The sequence below is a fragment of the Sceloporus undulatus genome, chromosome 7 (assembly GCF_019175285.1).
Source record: "Sceloporus undulatus isolate JIND9_A2432 ecotype Alabama chromosome 7, SceUnd_v1.1, whole genome shotgun sequence".
Taxonomy (NCBI): domain Eukaryota; kingdom Metazoa; phylum Chordata; class Lepidosauria; order Squamata; family Phrynosomatidae; genus Sceloporus; species Sceloporus undulatus.
This window is the reverse complement of record NC_056528.1, coordinates 18,811,455-18,824,641: the sequence shown is the minus strand read 5'-3', so window position 1 is coordinate 18,824,641 and position 13,187 is coordinate 18,811,455. Positions and strand designations below refer to the sequence as shown.

Here is a 13,187-nt window from a genome sequence, read left to right as displayed (position 1 = left end):
GGAAGACACCACCGCCCAATTCCCCTTACCTCTTGATTCGATTCCTGAAACCGGTTCAACAAACAGAGTGGTTCCCATTGTGTTTGTGCCGGTTTCAAGAATCGGTACAGGAAGCGACAGCCGCGGCTTCCCCACCATGCCTCCCTTCATCCTCCTGGCCATACCCATAGGAAGAATCTTAGGAGAAAATATCACCATTCTCTTTGCTTTCTCCAAGGCATTTCATTATTTTAATGTAAGCATTTCATAACTGAAAACACTGGTCCCAAGCATTTTCGATAAGGGATATTCAGACGTGTACCAAGGATGCTAGTGCACCATTTTAAAGCTCTTCGGCGTTTTCTCCCTCTTATCCTCTTCCAGTCCACTAACTCAGTATTAAGATTCCAGGCCTCAAAACTCTCCACGTCTATGCCCTTACTACAGCTGGCTTTCTGCTTTGGACTAACATCTTCATAAATGCCCTTACGTATATGCAAAACTGAATTCAGTAGTCTCACAGCATCCATATTCACCTTGGGTTTGCCATGACAATACAATGTAGGGGCCTCCATTACATAATGGTGGAGTGATTGATACAGCATGGCCTGATGCCCAATGAATATCAATGTCCATCAGATCCTGATGCGTCCATCAGGCCTCTGACTAGGAAGTGCCAGATCACAACTGGATTTTGCATCAGAAGTGCCCAATGCACCTCAGAGCACTGCCAAGAGTGCTTATCATGTGCATTGGGCATTTCTGATGCACACTTTTCCAATTCATGAAAGGGGTCTCATTGCAATTCTGCATTACTACAACATACCTATGGATTTGTAAAGTTACAAAGCATAGATCCTGATGGAGGATATCTACCTCATCTCTTCCCTCCCCTTCTCTTAAATCCCTGTTTGCTTTTTTCAGTTACACACACACTACATTCTCCTCCCCGCATCACACACAATCCCATTCCTCTACTCTGCATTCCAGATGTCTCTCCACTCCCAGTCCATCTCCTACAGATTGTAGGGATGTGAAGCACGAGAGTCTGGCCTACAGAGGCCTTTCGTGAGATCCAGGCAGGCCTCCGTTGCTGCTCAGACTTCCCTTATTTGACTCCAAGATCCACTGAGATCATTCCCTCCTAGTTGGAGTTGGCCCCTCCCCGCTTCCTTCCAAATCATCCTCCTTTGGAGCCTCCTCCACTCTTCCCAAGAGAAGAGCTGAGTTTGACATTTCCAGGCTCTGCACGTGCAAGTCCTTGAATAACCCCACGTAAATCAAGCATGTCAGATTTGCTTAGCGCTCTTTGCTGGGGCTCCCTCACCGTCTAAGAGGAGGAATTCTCTGGGCTACAAAAGAGAAGGAAGCTCAGACAGGGTGGTCTCTTGCAGCTTGAGCCAACTCAAAGCACAAGGACTGTAGGAAGGATGAAAACCCATGATAGGGGTTCTGTTTAGCTAAGCCATGATGTAGATAGGGGTACTAAACAGTATGGGGTCTGGATATGGGAGCTCTCATGCCAAAGGTACCCCTCATAGGTACCACTGGCAGGAACATGAAAGAAGGCCTTCTCCATGGTTGCCCCCAGGCTCTGAAACTCCCTTCCCAGAAAAGTTAGACTAGCACCCTTCCTACTTTCTTTTTGAAGACAAGCAAAGACTTTCCTATTCTGACAGGCACTTGATGAGCGATGATATCAGGTCCATCTTACACAATGCCTGGGTGTTGTTAATTGTTGTGTTGATGTGCATGTGTGTGTTTTAATGATGTGTGTAATAACCTGGTTTTAATTTTTTTATTATTATTTAATTGTGTTTTAATTTTTGTATCTTGCGGACTTTAAAACATTCTTTTTTAATGTCCTAAGCAGCTTCAAGTCGCAATCTAGAAAAAAAGGTGCGGTCGGAATAAGTGTAATATTATGCATCTCTGAATGGGTATGCTATTTCTTCTTTCAGCGGTCTTACTTGAGCTCCTTCATTCTAGACTATTATGGCACTTAGATTCTGTGGATTTTTAACAATTTTTTCCAACCGTTCTAAGCCATTTGGAGTCCCAGTCTAGGAAAAAGATGGGTTTGAAATAAAAAATATTCATCTCTGAACAGGTATGCTATTCTTACCTTCAGTGTATATGATCTTACATACTGGGCTCTGTCACATTAGACAATTACAACGCTACAATTCAATTTCAATTGTCATGGCTGCTTCCTATGGAATCTGGGAATGTATGGTTTAAGGAGGTATATTTAGCATTCTCAACTAGATTGCTCTAATGCCCAAACTCCAGGATTCTGTAGCAAGTTGAACATGAGTGAACAGTGTGATGCGGCAGCTAAAAAGGCCAATGCTATTTTAGGCTGCATCAATAGAAGTATAGTGTCTAGATCAAGAGAAGTAATAGTACCACTGTATTCTGCTCTGGTCAGGCCCCACCTAGAATATTGTGTCCAGTTCTGGGCACCACAATTCAGAAAGGACATTGAGAAACTGGAGCGTGTCCAAAGGAGGGCGACAGGGTCTGGAAACCATGCCCTATGAGGAACGACTTAGGGAGCTGGGGATGTTTAGCCTGGAGAAAAGAAGGTTAAGAGGTGATATGATAGCCCTGTTTAAATATTTGAAAGGATGTCATATTGAAGAGGGAGCAAGCTTGTTTTCTGCTGCTCCAGAGAACAGGACCCGGAACAATGGATGCAAGCTACAGGAAAAGAGATTCCACCTGAACATTAGGAGGAACTTCCTGACAGTTAGGGCTGTTCGACAGTGGAATGCACTCCCTCGGAGGGTGATAGAGTCTCCTTCCTTGGAGGTCTTTAAACAGAGGCTGGATGGCCATCTGTCAGGGATGCTTTGATTTGGATTTCCTGCATGGCAGGGGGTTGGACTGGATGGCCCTAGTGGTCTCTTCCAACTCTACGATTCTATGATTCTATATGATTCTATGTTAAAAAATCCCAACTTGCAAATAGTTTTCAAGAACTACACTGCTTTGGAGGACATTCTCACTGTGGGGAGAAAATTGCTAGACCTACTTGTTGCTCCCTTCAAGAAGAACATTAGAAGAGCATTACATCCCTCCTGTTCAGCTGAGTGTTCCGCACATAAATCTGAACGAGCCAAGATGTGATCGTTTTAAATGCTTTTAAATATTACGGCTGAGATCCTACAATGGTGGTGTGTAGCATGAATCTTTGCTTGTAGAGTCACGCAGCCATGCACGGCTGAATGCACAACCAAATGTGCACAACCCAGTTCTCCTTCCACAAGCCTGAACTGAAGATAGCAGTCCAGATCAGACAAAAATGTCCAGCCACTTTCCTTAAGAGAGCTGATATGGGCATAAGATACCAACAGGGTTCAAATCTATTTGTACATTAAAACATGGTTTCCTCTATTGAATAAACTCACCAGAGTGTGGGGCTGCTTTAATTTCCTCCCATATAGACTATCTAAGGCAGCGACAACCAAACTCTGGTCCTCCAGGTGTTTTGACTTCAGGTCCCAGAAGCCTCAGCCACCTTGGTCAATGGTCTGGGATGCTGGGAGCTGAAGTCCAAAACACCTGTAGGGCCAGAGTTTGGACATCGCTGATCTAAGGGAACATTTCTATATCAAACAGCATTCAAAAATGTGAAGCCCACATACCAAATTACCTATTCCTCTAGTTGGTTAGTCTCTAATGGAGTAGATCCACTCAATCATTGAATGGCGAATTAACACAAAGATAAATCCCACTGATTCAATGGTCCTACTCTAGTTGGGACTAACAACAGGACTGAGGCTCCAGACTGTAAGGGTTCAGTCCAGACTTCGACCACCTCACATCACGCAGTGTGCAGATCCATCCTAACAACATCTCCTATCACCGTCATGCCTTACCTTCCCTCTTCATGCCCATTGCAAGACACTTCTGGTACCGGCAATACTGACATCGGTTCCGCTGGCGCTTGTCAATTAAGCAGTCCTTATTGTCGCGGCAGGTATAGGTTAGGTCCTTTCGCACTGTCCTCTTGAAGAAGCCCTTGCAACCCTCACAACTGTACACTCCATAGTGTTTACCTGGGGACAGAGAGAAAGGATACCAGTAGGTATGGCAAACTGTCAAAAGCCAATCCTACCACATTAGAAAGTTGGACCATTATGCGCTGGGATTAACTGTAGTGTCTCTTTCAGTGGCCATAACAATGAGCTTTATCACACTAATAATAATAATAATAATAATAATAATAATAATAATAATAAAAACTGATAAGGATTTCAGGGGGGAAACACAAGGACTGGGTTAGGATTTTCCATTATAAAATTAAATAGCTGTATTGGCCAAAGTACGAAGGTTAGAAGAGATGTTTCTCCTTAGACCTAAAACAACATTTCTCAACTCCCAGCATATCCTACACTACCGGTCAAAAAGTGGGTACTTCGGTTGATGCTTCTGCTCCTGTTGATCATCCTTTGATACCTTCCCATGTCAAAAGGAACCCAGCATGACTGGTGTTACCTGAAGATCTGTCACCACAGATGGCACATATGTGCTTGGTGAAGGAGGCCATGGCTGATGAAGGATGTACTGGCACTTTAAGAACGCCATTGATCCCCAAGGGAGGTTTAATGTCTTCCGTGCTGCTCACTGGATTCATGGGAGAATTGAGCTGTGTGGTCAAGAGGGGAAAAAAGTCACCATACAATAAACAAGGAATATGAAATGCAACTTCAGTGCAACTGAATGCTGTTCAACTGACCATGAGTACCCAGGTGCACAGGAATTGCAATAATAAAAGAAGTGACGTGCCCAGCCAGAAGGGACCATTTTTAAGGGGTGTGGATGGAGCTTGTACTTTATACAATCAGATGCGGGGAAGGATTAGAGGCTACATATTTGATGAGGGGGTGGCTTCTTCTTTCATGTTCATATTTCCAAGTTGATCCATGGTGGGATTGCTGACATGCAACCATATGTTTTTAATTCCGCAGGCTGCAGAGACTCGCTGAAGCCTCCTTTCCTGTCCAGGGAATTCCCCAATGCTAGTCCAGAAAAAGGCACGCATGTTGCTTTGCTTCTTCATCAGCAACCACATCAGCAGAATCAGGTTTTTAAAATCCCCTCTTAAAAGATTTTTTGAGCTCCGTTTTCTCTGCCACCACTCCTCCCACTCCTGTTTCTGTTGGAGGACTGGCGCCTCCTGGCACCAAATTTCCCCCTTCAAGTCAGCTGCCTGCCTGGTTTCCTCTCTTTATTTTAGTAACGGAAATGTGGGTGTTTTTCACGGGGAGGGGAAACCCAATGCTCTTGTTGCAAACTTCCCATGTGCCCATAGACAACATAGAGGGGGAGGCATAGGGTGGAAAATGCAGAAGACACGGGAGGGAGAAGCAAGCCATGCAAAGTACTGATATAATTCTTCACTAAGCTTCTTCTCGAAAGAAGGAACAAGTCATTTTCTTTCCACTGTCTTCAAAGACCACACTTGCAATTCGGGACCTCTGTGTGCAAAATTCACACATGGCTGTTTTGGACAGAAAACAGGATTTTCTGAGCAGGAAGGATTTACTGTGCTTTGTACAGAAAAAAGGGGGTTTATTGCACAAACACATAGCCCACAAAAAACAAATTCAAACATCTTTTATCCCTAATGCAAAGAACGCCTATTCCTTACCACAACAAAAATGGTTCTTCCAGAATATTATTCTTTTCCCCCTTACTCCCTGCTCTCCAATTTATGGTGACCCCATCCTAAGGATTCCACAAAGAAGAAGGCAAGAGGCCAATATTGTGTTGGTAATTCCAACTAGAGTAGACCCACTGTATCACTTGTTGAATGCACATCAACATTTGTGTAAATCCCATTGATTTAATAGGCCTACTCTATTTGAAACTACCAATAGGATTCAGGTTAGGGGAAGATAATGTTACAAAAGTACCCCACATTTAAAATCAGGGAAGAGAAGATGCATAACTAACTACCCACCATAATCCTAACTTATCTCTTCAACCACTACTTTGTTCTTGTGTGGCTTCAAGTCATCTCCCGTATTTATGCTGACAACCTTGATTCAAGCCATTCGATTAATCCAGACCCCTCTCAACAGGTAACATTAATAGGTCAAGAATGAGTGGGTCAAGAACTTCCACAATCCCCCAGCCAGCATGTGAGATCTTGCCCATGACTATTTCTCTTTATGTGGGCTCCTTTTCTTGGAATGAGATGACAGGAAGACCAAGACAGGAATGTGTGAATCACGTTCAAACCTGGGATTCTTTGGACACTGACCTTCTTACTGGGACCTCTGAGTGTCCAACCATCCTTTTCTGCCATCCTGTCTACTCCATCTCACCTTTCCACCCACACCATGTTGCACAAAATGTTCTCACTGAATCACACATTTGCCAATGATGCTCCCTGGAGAAGGAACCACCCCACAAGGGTTCCTCTTTCAGTGGCCAGCCTGGAAACTTTGGCACCTCAAGGGCCCCCCGCTAGTTCATCCTGGCGCCAGCCCTTCCTTCCTCTTCAGTCTTCAGAACTGTAAAACAGTTGACTGCAGGACTGAAGGATTTGCAGGGAACCACACACATTGACTAGGACTCTTTCACTCTGCACAACAACAGCACAATGATTCCAACTGAGCTATCCTGGCAAGAGCCTATGGAATCCTGTGGGCTTGATGAAGCTATGGAGCTCTATGGTTGAGAAATCAAAATATACTTTCCTAAACTGGGCGCCAGAGTGGTGTAATGGTTTGAGCATTGATCTACAACTCTAGCAACCAGGGTCCAAATCCACGCTTGAACATGGAAAACCATGGGGTGAGCTTGGGCAAATCATACTCTCTCAGCCTCAGAGGAAGGCAAAAGCAAACCCCTTCTGAACAAATCCTGCCAAAAAAACCCCACAATAAGGACACCTTAGGGTTGCCATTAGTCGGAAACTATCAGAAGGAACGTAATAACAGATGGCCATCCATGATGATGGTGGTGGCAATAATGATGATGATGATGATGATAGGACTATGTCCTCAGTAAGGCTGAGCTTTCTAGAAAACCTGTCCTTAAGAGCAAAGACACATATCATGTCAACAGCATCAAAGCTGCAGCAACCACAGCCTGCGCATGCGCACCTGCCACCTCTCCCCCTGCCCTCAGGCGCTTGCAGCAGTGCTGTCAGAACGGCCTAAGGGATGTGAGGCATATCCATGGGCTGTGGCTGAAACAGCCTGGCATCTGGCACTCAGGAGCAGCGGCGACAGAAGGGGGCGTTAAATATTAAACGGGAAGGCCAACTGTTTTCTTTTGCGTTGAAGCATCGTTTTGCAAAGGACCAAAAAATTAAGGCCACCGAGTCCAAATGGCAGCCATAGTTCTGGCTGTCCATGCTCTGGTGGGAAGGAACTCATTTCTTCTGATTCTTTGACCCCAAAGGATCTCTCTCTGCACGGTGTAGTGTTAATTTATGAACCAGAGGTCCTCATCACGATAATCCATATAGCAGGGGTGGACAAAACGTGGCCTGCAGGCTACATGCCCCTCTCCTGGCTTCCCAGTGGTTAAAACTCTGGAAGCAAACCAAGTGACTTCTGACTCACTTTCCACTATTATTATTAATTTATTAATATATTTATTTATTTATATCCCGCCCTTCTCCCAAGGCTGGGACTCAGAGCAGCTTAAAGCATGCTATTAAAAAGGATATTTCCCTAATATTGCTCAGGAATCTGCAAAAACATGGGGGGGGGTTCTCCGGGGGGGGGATTCTCCTGAGGGTGTACAAAAGCATTTTGGGACAAGAATGGGGCAATTTGGTGGAAGATAAAATCACCGCTCCAGCTCATCAAAAATGCCAAGAGCTTCAACCTTGCAAGTCCTGCTTCCACAACACCAATGTGTGTATGAAACAGTGAGAGGATAGGGAGAGGTTCTCCAAACTCATTCATTGATAAACGTATACATATGTGTTATGTGTCTCTTTATTCTACATACAAGGGAACATCCCACCCACTGCTGGATTTACACACAAATTTAGTAAGGCACAGTTTAGATTCACAAATTATGAGGGGACATTTTCAAAAATGTACGATCTGGCATTCTCTTTGGCACTTAAGTCTTTGTAAATGGCCTTACTTGTGCATAAAATTTAATTGTGTAGGTTTTCAGTGTCCATATTCATCTAGGGGCTGCTGTGACATTACAACATATAGGCATCCATTGCACAATGGTGGTGTGCCGTGGTGTGATGCACAATGACCTTGTATCAAAGTGCTTCCTGATGCACAGCTGGACACTGACTAGTATGTGCCAGAGCACAACAGGAATGCCTGATATGCATGAGAAGGGCTTCAAGTGCAGCAGAGGTATTTAATGCACATTGGTACATGCTTGTAAATAAATAAACAACATCACAACCTGGGTGCAGAATAAAACAGGAAGAAAATGTTTGGGGAATTCAAAGAAATGAAATCAAATCTGTGGTGGCTGATGGCTCCCATGTCTGATAAATCCACTCCTGCACTGAAAGAGCTATCCAAGGTGCTGCACTATTCTGAGGATGTGGGTTAACAGTTAGGTTTGAGTGTCAGACTATGACTGTGGAGTCTTGGATTTGATTCCTAGCTCAGCCATGAAACCCACTTGGTGACTTTGGGAAAGTCACACTCTCTCAGCCTCAGTGGAAGGCAATAGCAAACTTCCTCTGAACAAATCTTGCCAAGAAAACATTATGACAGGTTTGCCTTAGAGTTGCCATAAGTTGGAAACAAGTTGAAGGCACACAACAACACCTGGAGGAGATTCCCCACCCCATTTGATAAAGGAGCTGCCAATCACTGCTGAACTAAACTAAGAAGGAGAGGGTGCCCCACCTCTAAGAAGCAGGAAAGGAAAGCATGAGATCAGGTGGTTGCCTCTGTGATCCTCTGCCTGCATTGCAGCGTCCTCCTGGCGTCCTTCTGCTCTGCCAGGTCTCCCGCGCCAACAAAGCAGAACCTGATTGCAAGCGACACCTGCCATCTGATGTACAACACCTTCCATCAGTGCCACCTCTGCTCCAGCAATGGGGGCACATGCCTCATTAACGTCAGAGTATTGTGGGCCTAAGCATGGAAGGGAAGAGCATAGGGTGGAGTGGGTGTATGGGAAAAGAAGGGATGGACTGTGTCTAGTGTGGAAAGATGCCAGCTACCTGCTCCTCTTTCCCTTCCCCTTTTCTGCTTCGTGCAAACTCAGGTGTGCCCCCTTTGGTTGAAGTTGTGGGGAACAAGAAAGGAGGGGCAGAGAAAGACCGGGAGAGAGGCATTCGCCAAGAAGAGACAGATTGCTAAAGTCATTCAGGCGCGATCATCTCAAGCATCTCCTCCAGGAAAAACCACTTAAGACAGGCCATGAGTAAATAAGGGCAACGCGTTATGCGTCGTCACGAATCACGGAGACCACAGTGTGCCATCGGTCCAATAAGCATCATCTGACAAGCTCTTCTTCCTCTGTCTCCACCCCTCTCTTCTCCCTCCTTCTCCCGCCCCACTTCTGTTTATTTCTGGGCTTTTGCATTGCGTGACTAGCTCTAAAAATAGACCAAGCACAAGGCGGTTTCTCCCCAGGGAAATGTGGGGCAAAAGCTGGGGAGATGCAGGCTCTTCTCTGTCTCTCTCTTTCAAGATATGTTGAGTGCTGCAGTGGAGTGGATGCATGGCAAGGGTTCAAGTTTCCCATATATTTACTGGTGGGCCTTTGGGGAGGTTGCTTTCAGCCCATCCTAGGTTACCTCCTAGAACTGTTCTGAACATAAAAATTAGGGAACGGGAATCTATGCTGTTATTTTCAATTAAAATCTTAGCGTAGTGGTTTGAGTGTTGGACTATGACTCTGGAGATCTGAGTCAAGGTCCTATCCAAGGTGCTGAACTATTCTGAGGATGTGGGTCAACAAGTAGGTTTGAGTGTTGGACTACATCTCTCAAGTGTAGGGTTCAATTCCCTGCTTGAGCATAAAACCCACTGGGCAAGTCACATTGTCTCAGCCTCAAAGGCTGGCAATGGCAAACCCCTCTAAAGAAATGTGCCAAGAAGACTGTGATTTGGTTTGCTTTAGGGTTGCCACAAATCAAAAATGACTTGGAGACACACAACAGCAACAACAACAACAACAACAACAACAACAACGAACTTATTAAAGAAAGAGAGGGATTTTGAACCCTTGGGAAATCTTTGGAGAGAGGGAGAGATGCCATCTGGTAAACACGGAGATAACACAAAACTCTTCCATTCACCAGAAACTGGCAAACAGACTCATGGAAGCAGTGATGTGTCAACTTACAGTAAGGGATTGTATCAGTCTACTCTGTTTTGCCCTAGGAATTGATTGAAGCCTTCAAATCTGGTGCTGGAGGAAGTCTTGAAATAGAGCTATAGAATCATTGAGTTGGAAGAGAGGGCTCCTGTACTTTTAATGGGCACATAGAATAGGAAAAGTCTACAAGGATTTCTAGTCACGCAACCAGGTAACACTCAGTCCCTGCTGAATTTCCCTCAATTGAACACTTTATTAAAAGTTGTTTGTTTGTTTAGAAATAGTCCCCCCAAACCTATAAGACTAAATAAAATTTAAAACTGTATACATCTACATGGAGTACTATACACACTATACATGGCTTCCAACTTACGCGGGATCTGCGCACCAATCAAAGTAATGGTGTGTGCACCCATGGCATGCGCGCTGCCCTGAGCCACGAGCATGCACCCCATTGTTTTTAATGGAGCATGAGCATGCACAGATTTCCCCTTATGCAGAGGATCCAGAACGGATCCCTCACATAAGGGGAGGGCCCAATGTACATTTCTATACAGCTTACCGATGTACTAAGCGGCTTACAAAGTTGGGTACTCATTTTAGTGACCTACGGAAGAATGTCAGGCTGAGTTGACCCAGAGCCCATTTCAGGTATTGAACTCACAACCTTATGATCTGCGAGTGAGTGGCTGCAGTAGAGGCATGTAACCACTGCGCCACCGGGGAGGAAATAAATTTTGGGTTTGAGAGAGGAACTTTTGGTGTCTCGGGCACATGCCAATCCAACCCTCTTCTGCCATGCAAGAAGACACCACCAAAGCACTCCCGATAGACGGCCGTCCAGCTTCTGCAGAGAAACCTACAAAGAAGGAAACTTCTATCTCCCTGAAAACTTTACGGCCAGGAAGCAACAATTGGAGTGAAGCCTCCTCATTCTTTTTCATTTACATCTACTTTAATTTCTACCGGCTGCGTGAAATCTTGGGGGGGGGAGTTGTGGAAGGGGGAGAAGAAGGGCAAGATCTCAATAAAACACACAAATAAAATTAAAAATAATTAAAATAATTATTAATAAATAAAAATAAATAAAGCAATTATATATAAATATATATGTCCTGGGCTCACAAAACTACACAGGTCTCTCCTCCCAAGAAAATAGACTCCCCTGTCACCATAAATCAGGTTAATAGAAAAGCAAAGGACTAGCAGGTGTAGAGCTCCTTCCCAATAGAAGCCGGCATAAATAAAGCAGCCGCGGATTGGCAGGTGGTGGCCCAATTCTTGGCCGGCCTTCTCCAACCCCCCCCCCCCCCCCAATCTCCCTCCCTGCCAGACGAATCTGCATGACACGGATCCCAACTGGCTGCCCAAGCCAAGCCAGCCAGCAACAGGTGTAGCCTCCATCAGCTTGGACTATTTTATCCAAAGGGCTTATCGTCTTGGAGTGGGAGGGTTTTTCCTCTTTCTTTCTTTCTTCTTCTTGTTTTAAAAAACATAATCTTCCATCAGATCCCCACCACCAGCACATGCCTCACTGAGGAGAAAACAAACTACTGCTGCTACCATGAAAAGAGAGATAGATAGATAGAGAGAAAGAAGGAAGGAAGGAAGGAAGGAAGGAAGGAAGGAAGGAAGGAAGGAAGGAGCTCAGTAAAAGGGACACCCTATAGGACTGGTCAGAGTTCACTCACCCCTCCTATCTCTGGGACCTTTTATACAATGCAATCCCAGATGTATCTTTGATATGATCTCTACTTGCAGCATTAATACAATTTGACACCGCTTTAACTGCCATGGCTCCAACCTGTGGAGCCCTGGGATTTGTAGTTTGTCCTGGCACCAGAGCTCTCTGACAGAGAAGGCTAAATGTCTCACAAAACTACCAATTCCAGGATTACATAGCATTAAGCCATGGAAGTTTAAAGCGGTGTCAAACTGCATTAGTTCTGCAGTGTACATTAGACCTTGGTTAATAAAGACAGTGGCTGCATCTGCACAGCAGAAATGATCCAGTTGTAAGACTGGGGTAGAGTTGCTGTGGTCTATAGGTTGCATCCAACTCTGTGGTTATAGGTTGCATCTAACACAAAGACTTTGTCCAATTCTGGACAAGGTCTCCAGAGTCTTCATAAGAAAGAAAGAGGGAGAGAGGGAGAATTGGCATTTTTCTCCCAAAAGTGAGTCAATCCTACTCTGAAAGGTCACCTAAAGTGGCACAGAATCATATAATTTTAGAATCAGAAGGGACCAGAAAGGCAATCAAATCCAACCCCCTTGCAGGGATACTTAGCTAAAGCATTTCTGAAAGATGCCCATTCAAAGATCTCTAAAGTTGGAGAATCCACCACCCTCCAAGACAGTCTGTTCCACGGTCAAACAGACCTGACAATTTAAAAAAAAGGTTTCTTCCTAATGTTTCGCTGGTGTCTCTTTTCTTGTAATTTGAATCCCCCGGTTTATGTTCTAATCTCTGGACCAGCAGAAAAGAAGCTGGCTCCATCTTCTCCATGACATCCCTCCAGTTATTTAAAGGCAGCTATCGTGTCACATCTCAGTCTTCTCTTCCCCAGGCTAAACATAACTAGCTCCCTAAATCAGATCATGCAACAAACAGTCCCCAAACTTCCAAGAACCCTAAATCTTGGAAGTGACTTTCTATTGCAATATTTGGATGATTTCTGGGTGCAAAACGGCACCATTTGGTCCACCATAAAGGCACCGGGGGGAGGGGGGAATCAAACCTTAGATCCTTCATGCATGCCACCTATTCCTAATACAAGATGGGATAGAGAGAAATCCCAGCCTTTCCCCCCAAAATTCATGGTTTTATAGCCTATTGGTTAATCCGAGATAGGGTAAACCCAATGAAATAAGTGTCCAAAGGTGAGTCAACAAATAGGTAAATCCAATGGATTTACTTTAGTTGA

At 44.7% G+C, this 13,187-nt stretch overlaps 1 protein-coding gene across 3 annotated transcripts in view; it reads right to left on the bottom strand.

Moving 5' to 3' along the window:
- The window catches only part of RXRA (retinoid X receptor alpha), a 149,526-nt gene that overhangs the window by 36,034 nt on the left and 100,305 nt on the right, over positions 1 to 13,187 (bottom strand). For all 3 annotated transcript variants that reach the window (XM_042478083.1, XM_042478084.1, XM_042478085.1), the window contains exons 3-4: positions 4,483 to 4,633; positions 3,864 to 4,043 (exon numbers count right to left, since the gene is read on the bottom strand). In XM_042478083.1, the coding sequence (XP_042334017.1) occupies positions 3,864 to 4,043; positions 4,483 to 4,633 (331 nt within the window). The remainder of the gene's footprint in view (positions 1 to 3,863; positions 4,044 to 4,482; positions 4,634 to 13,187) is intronic.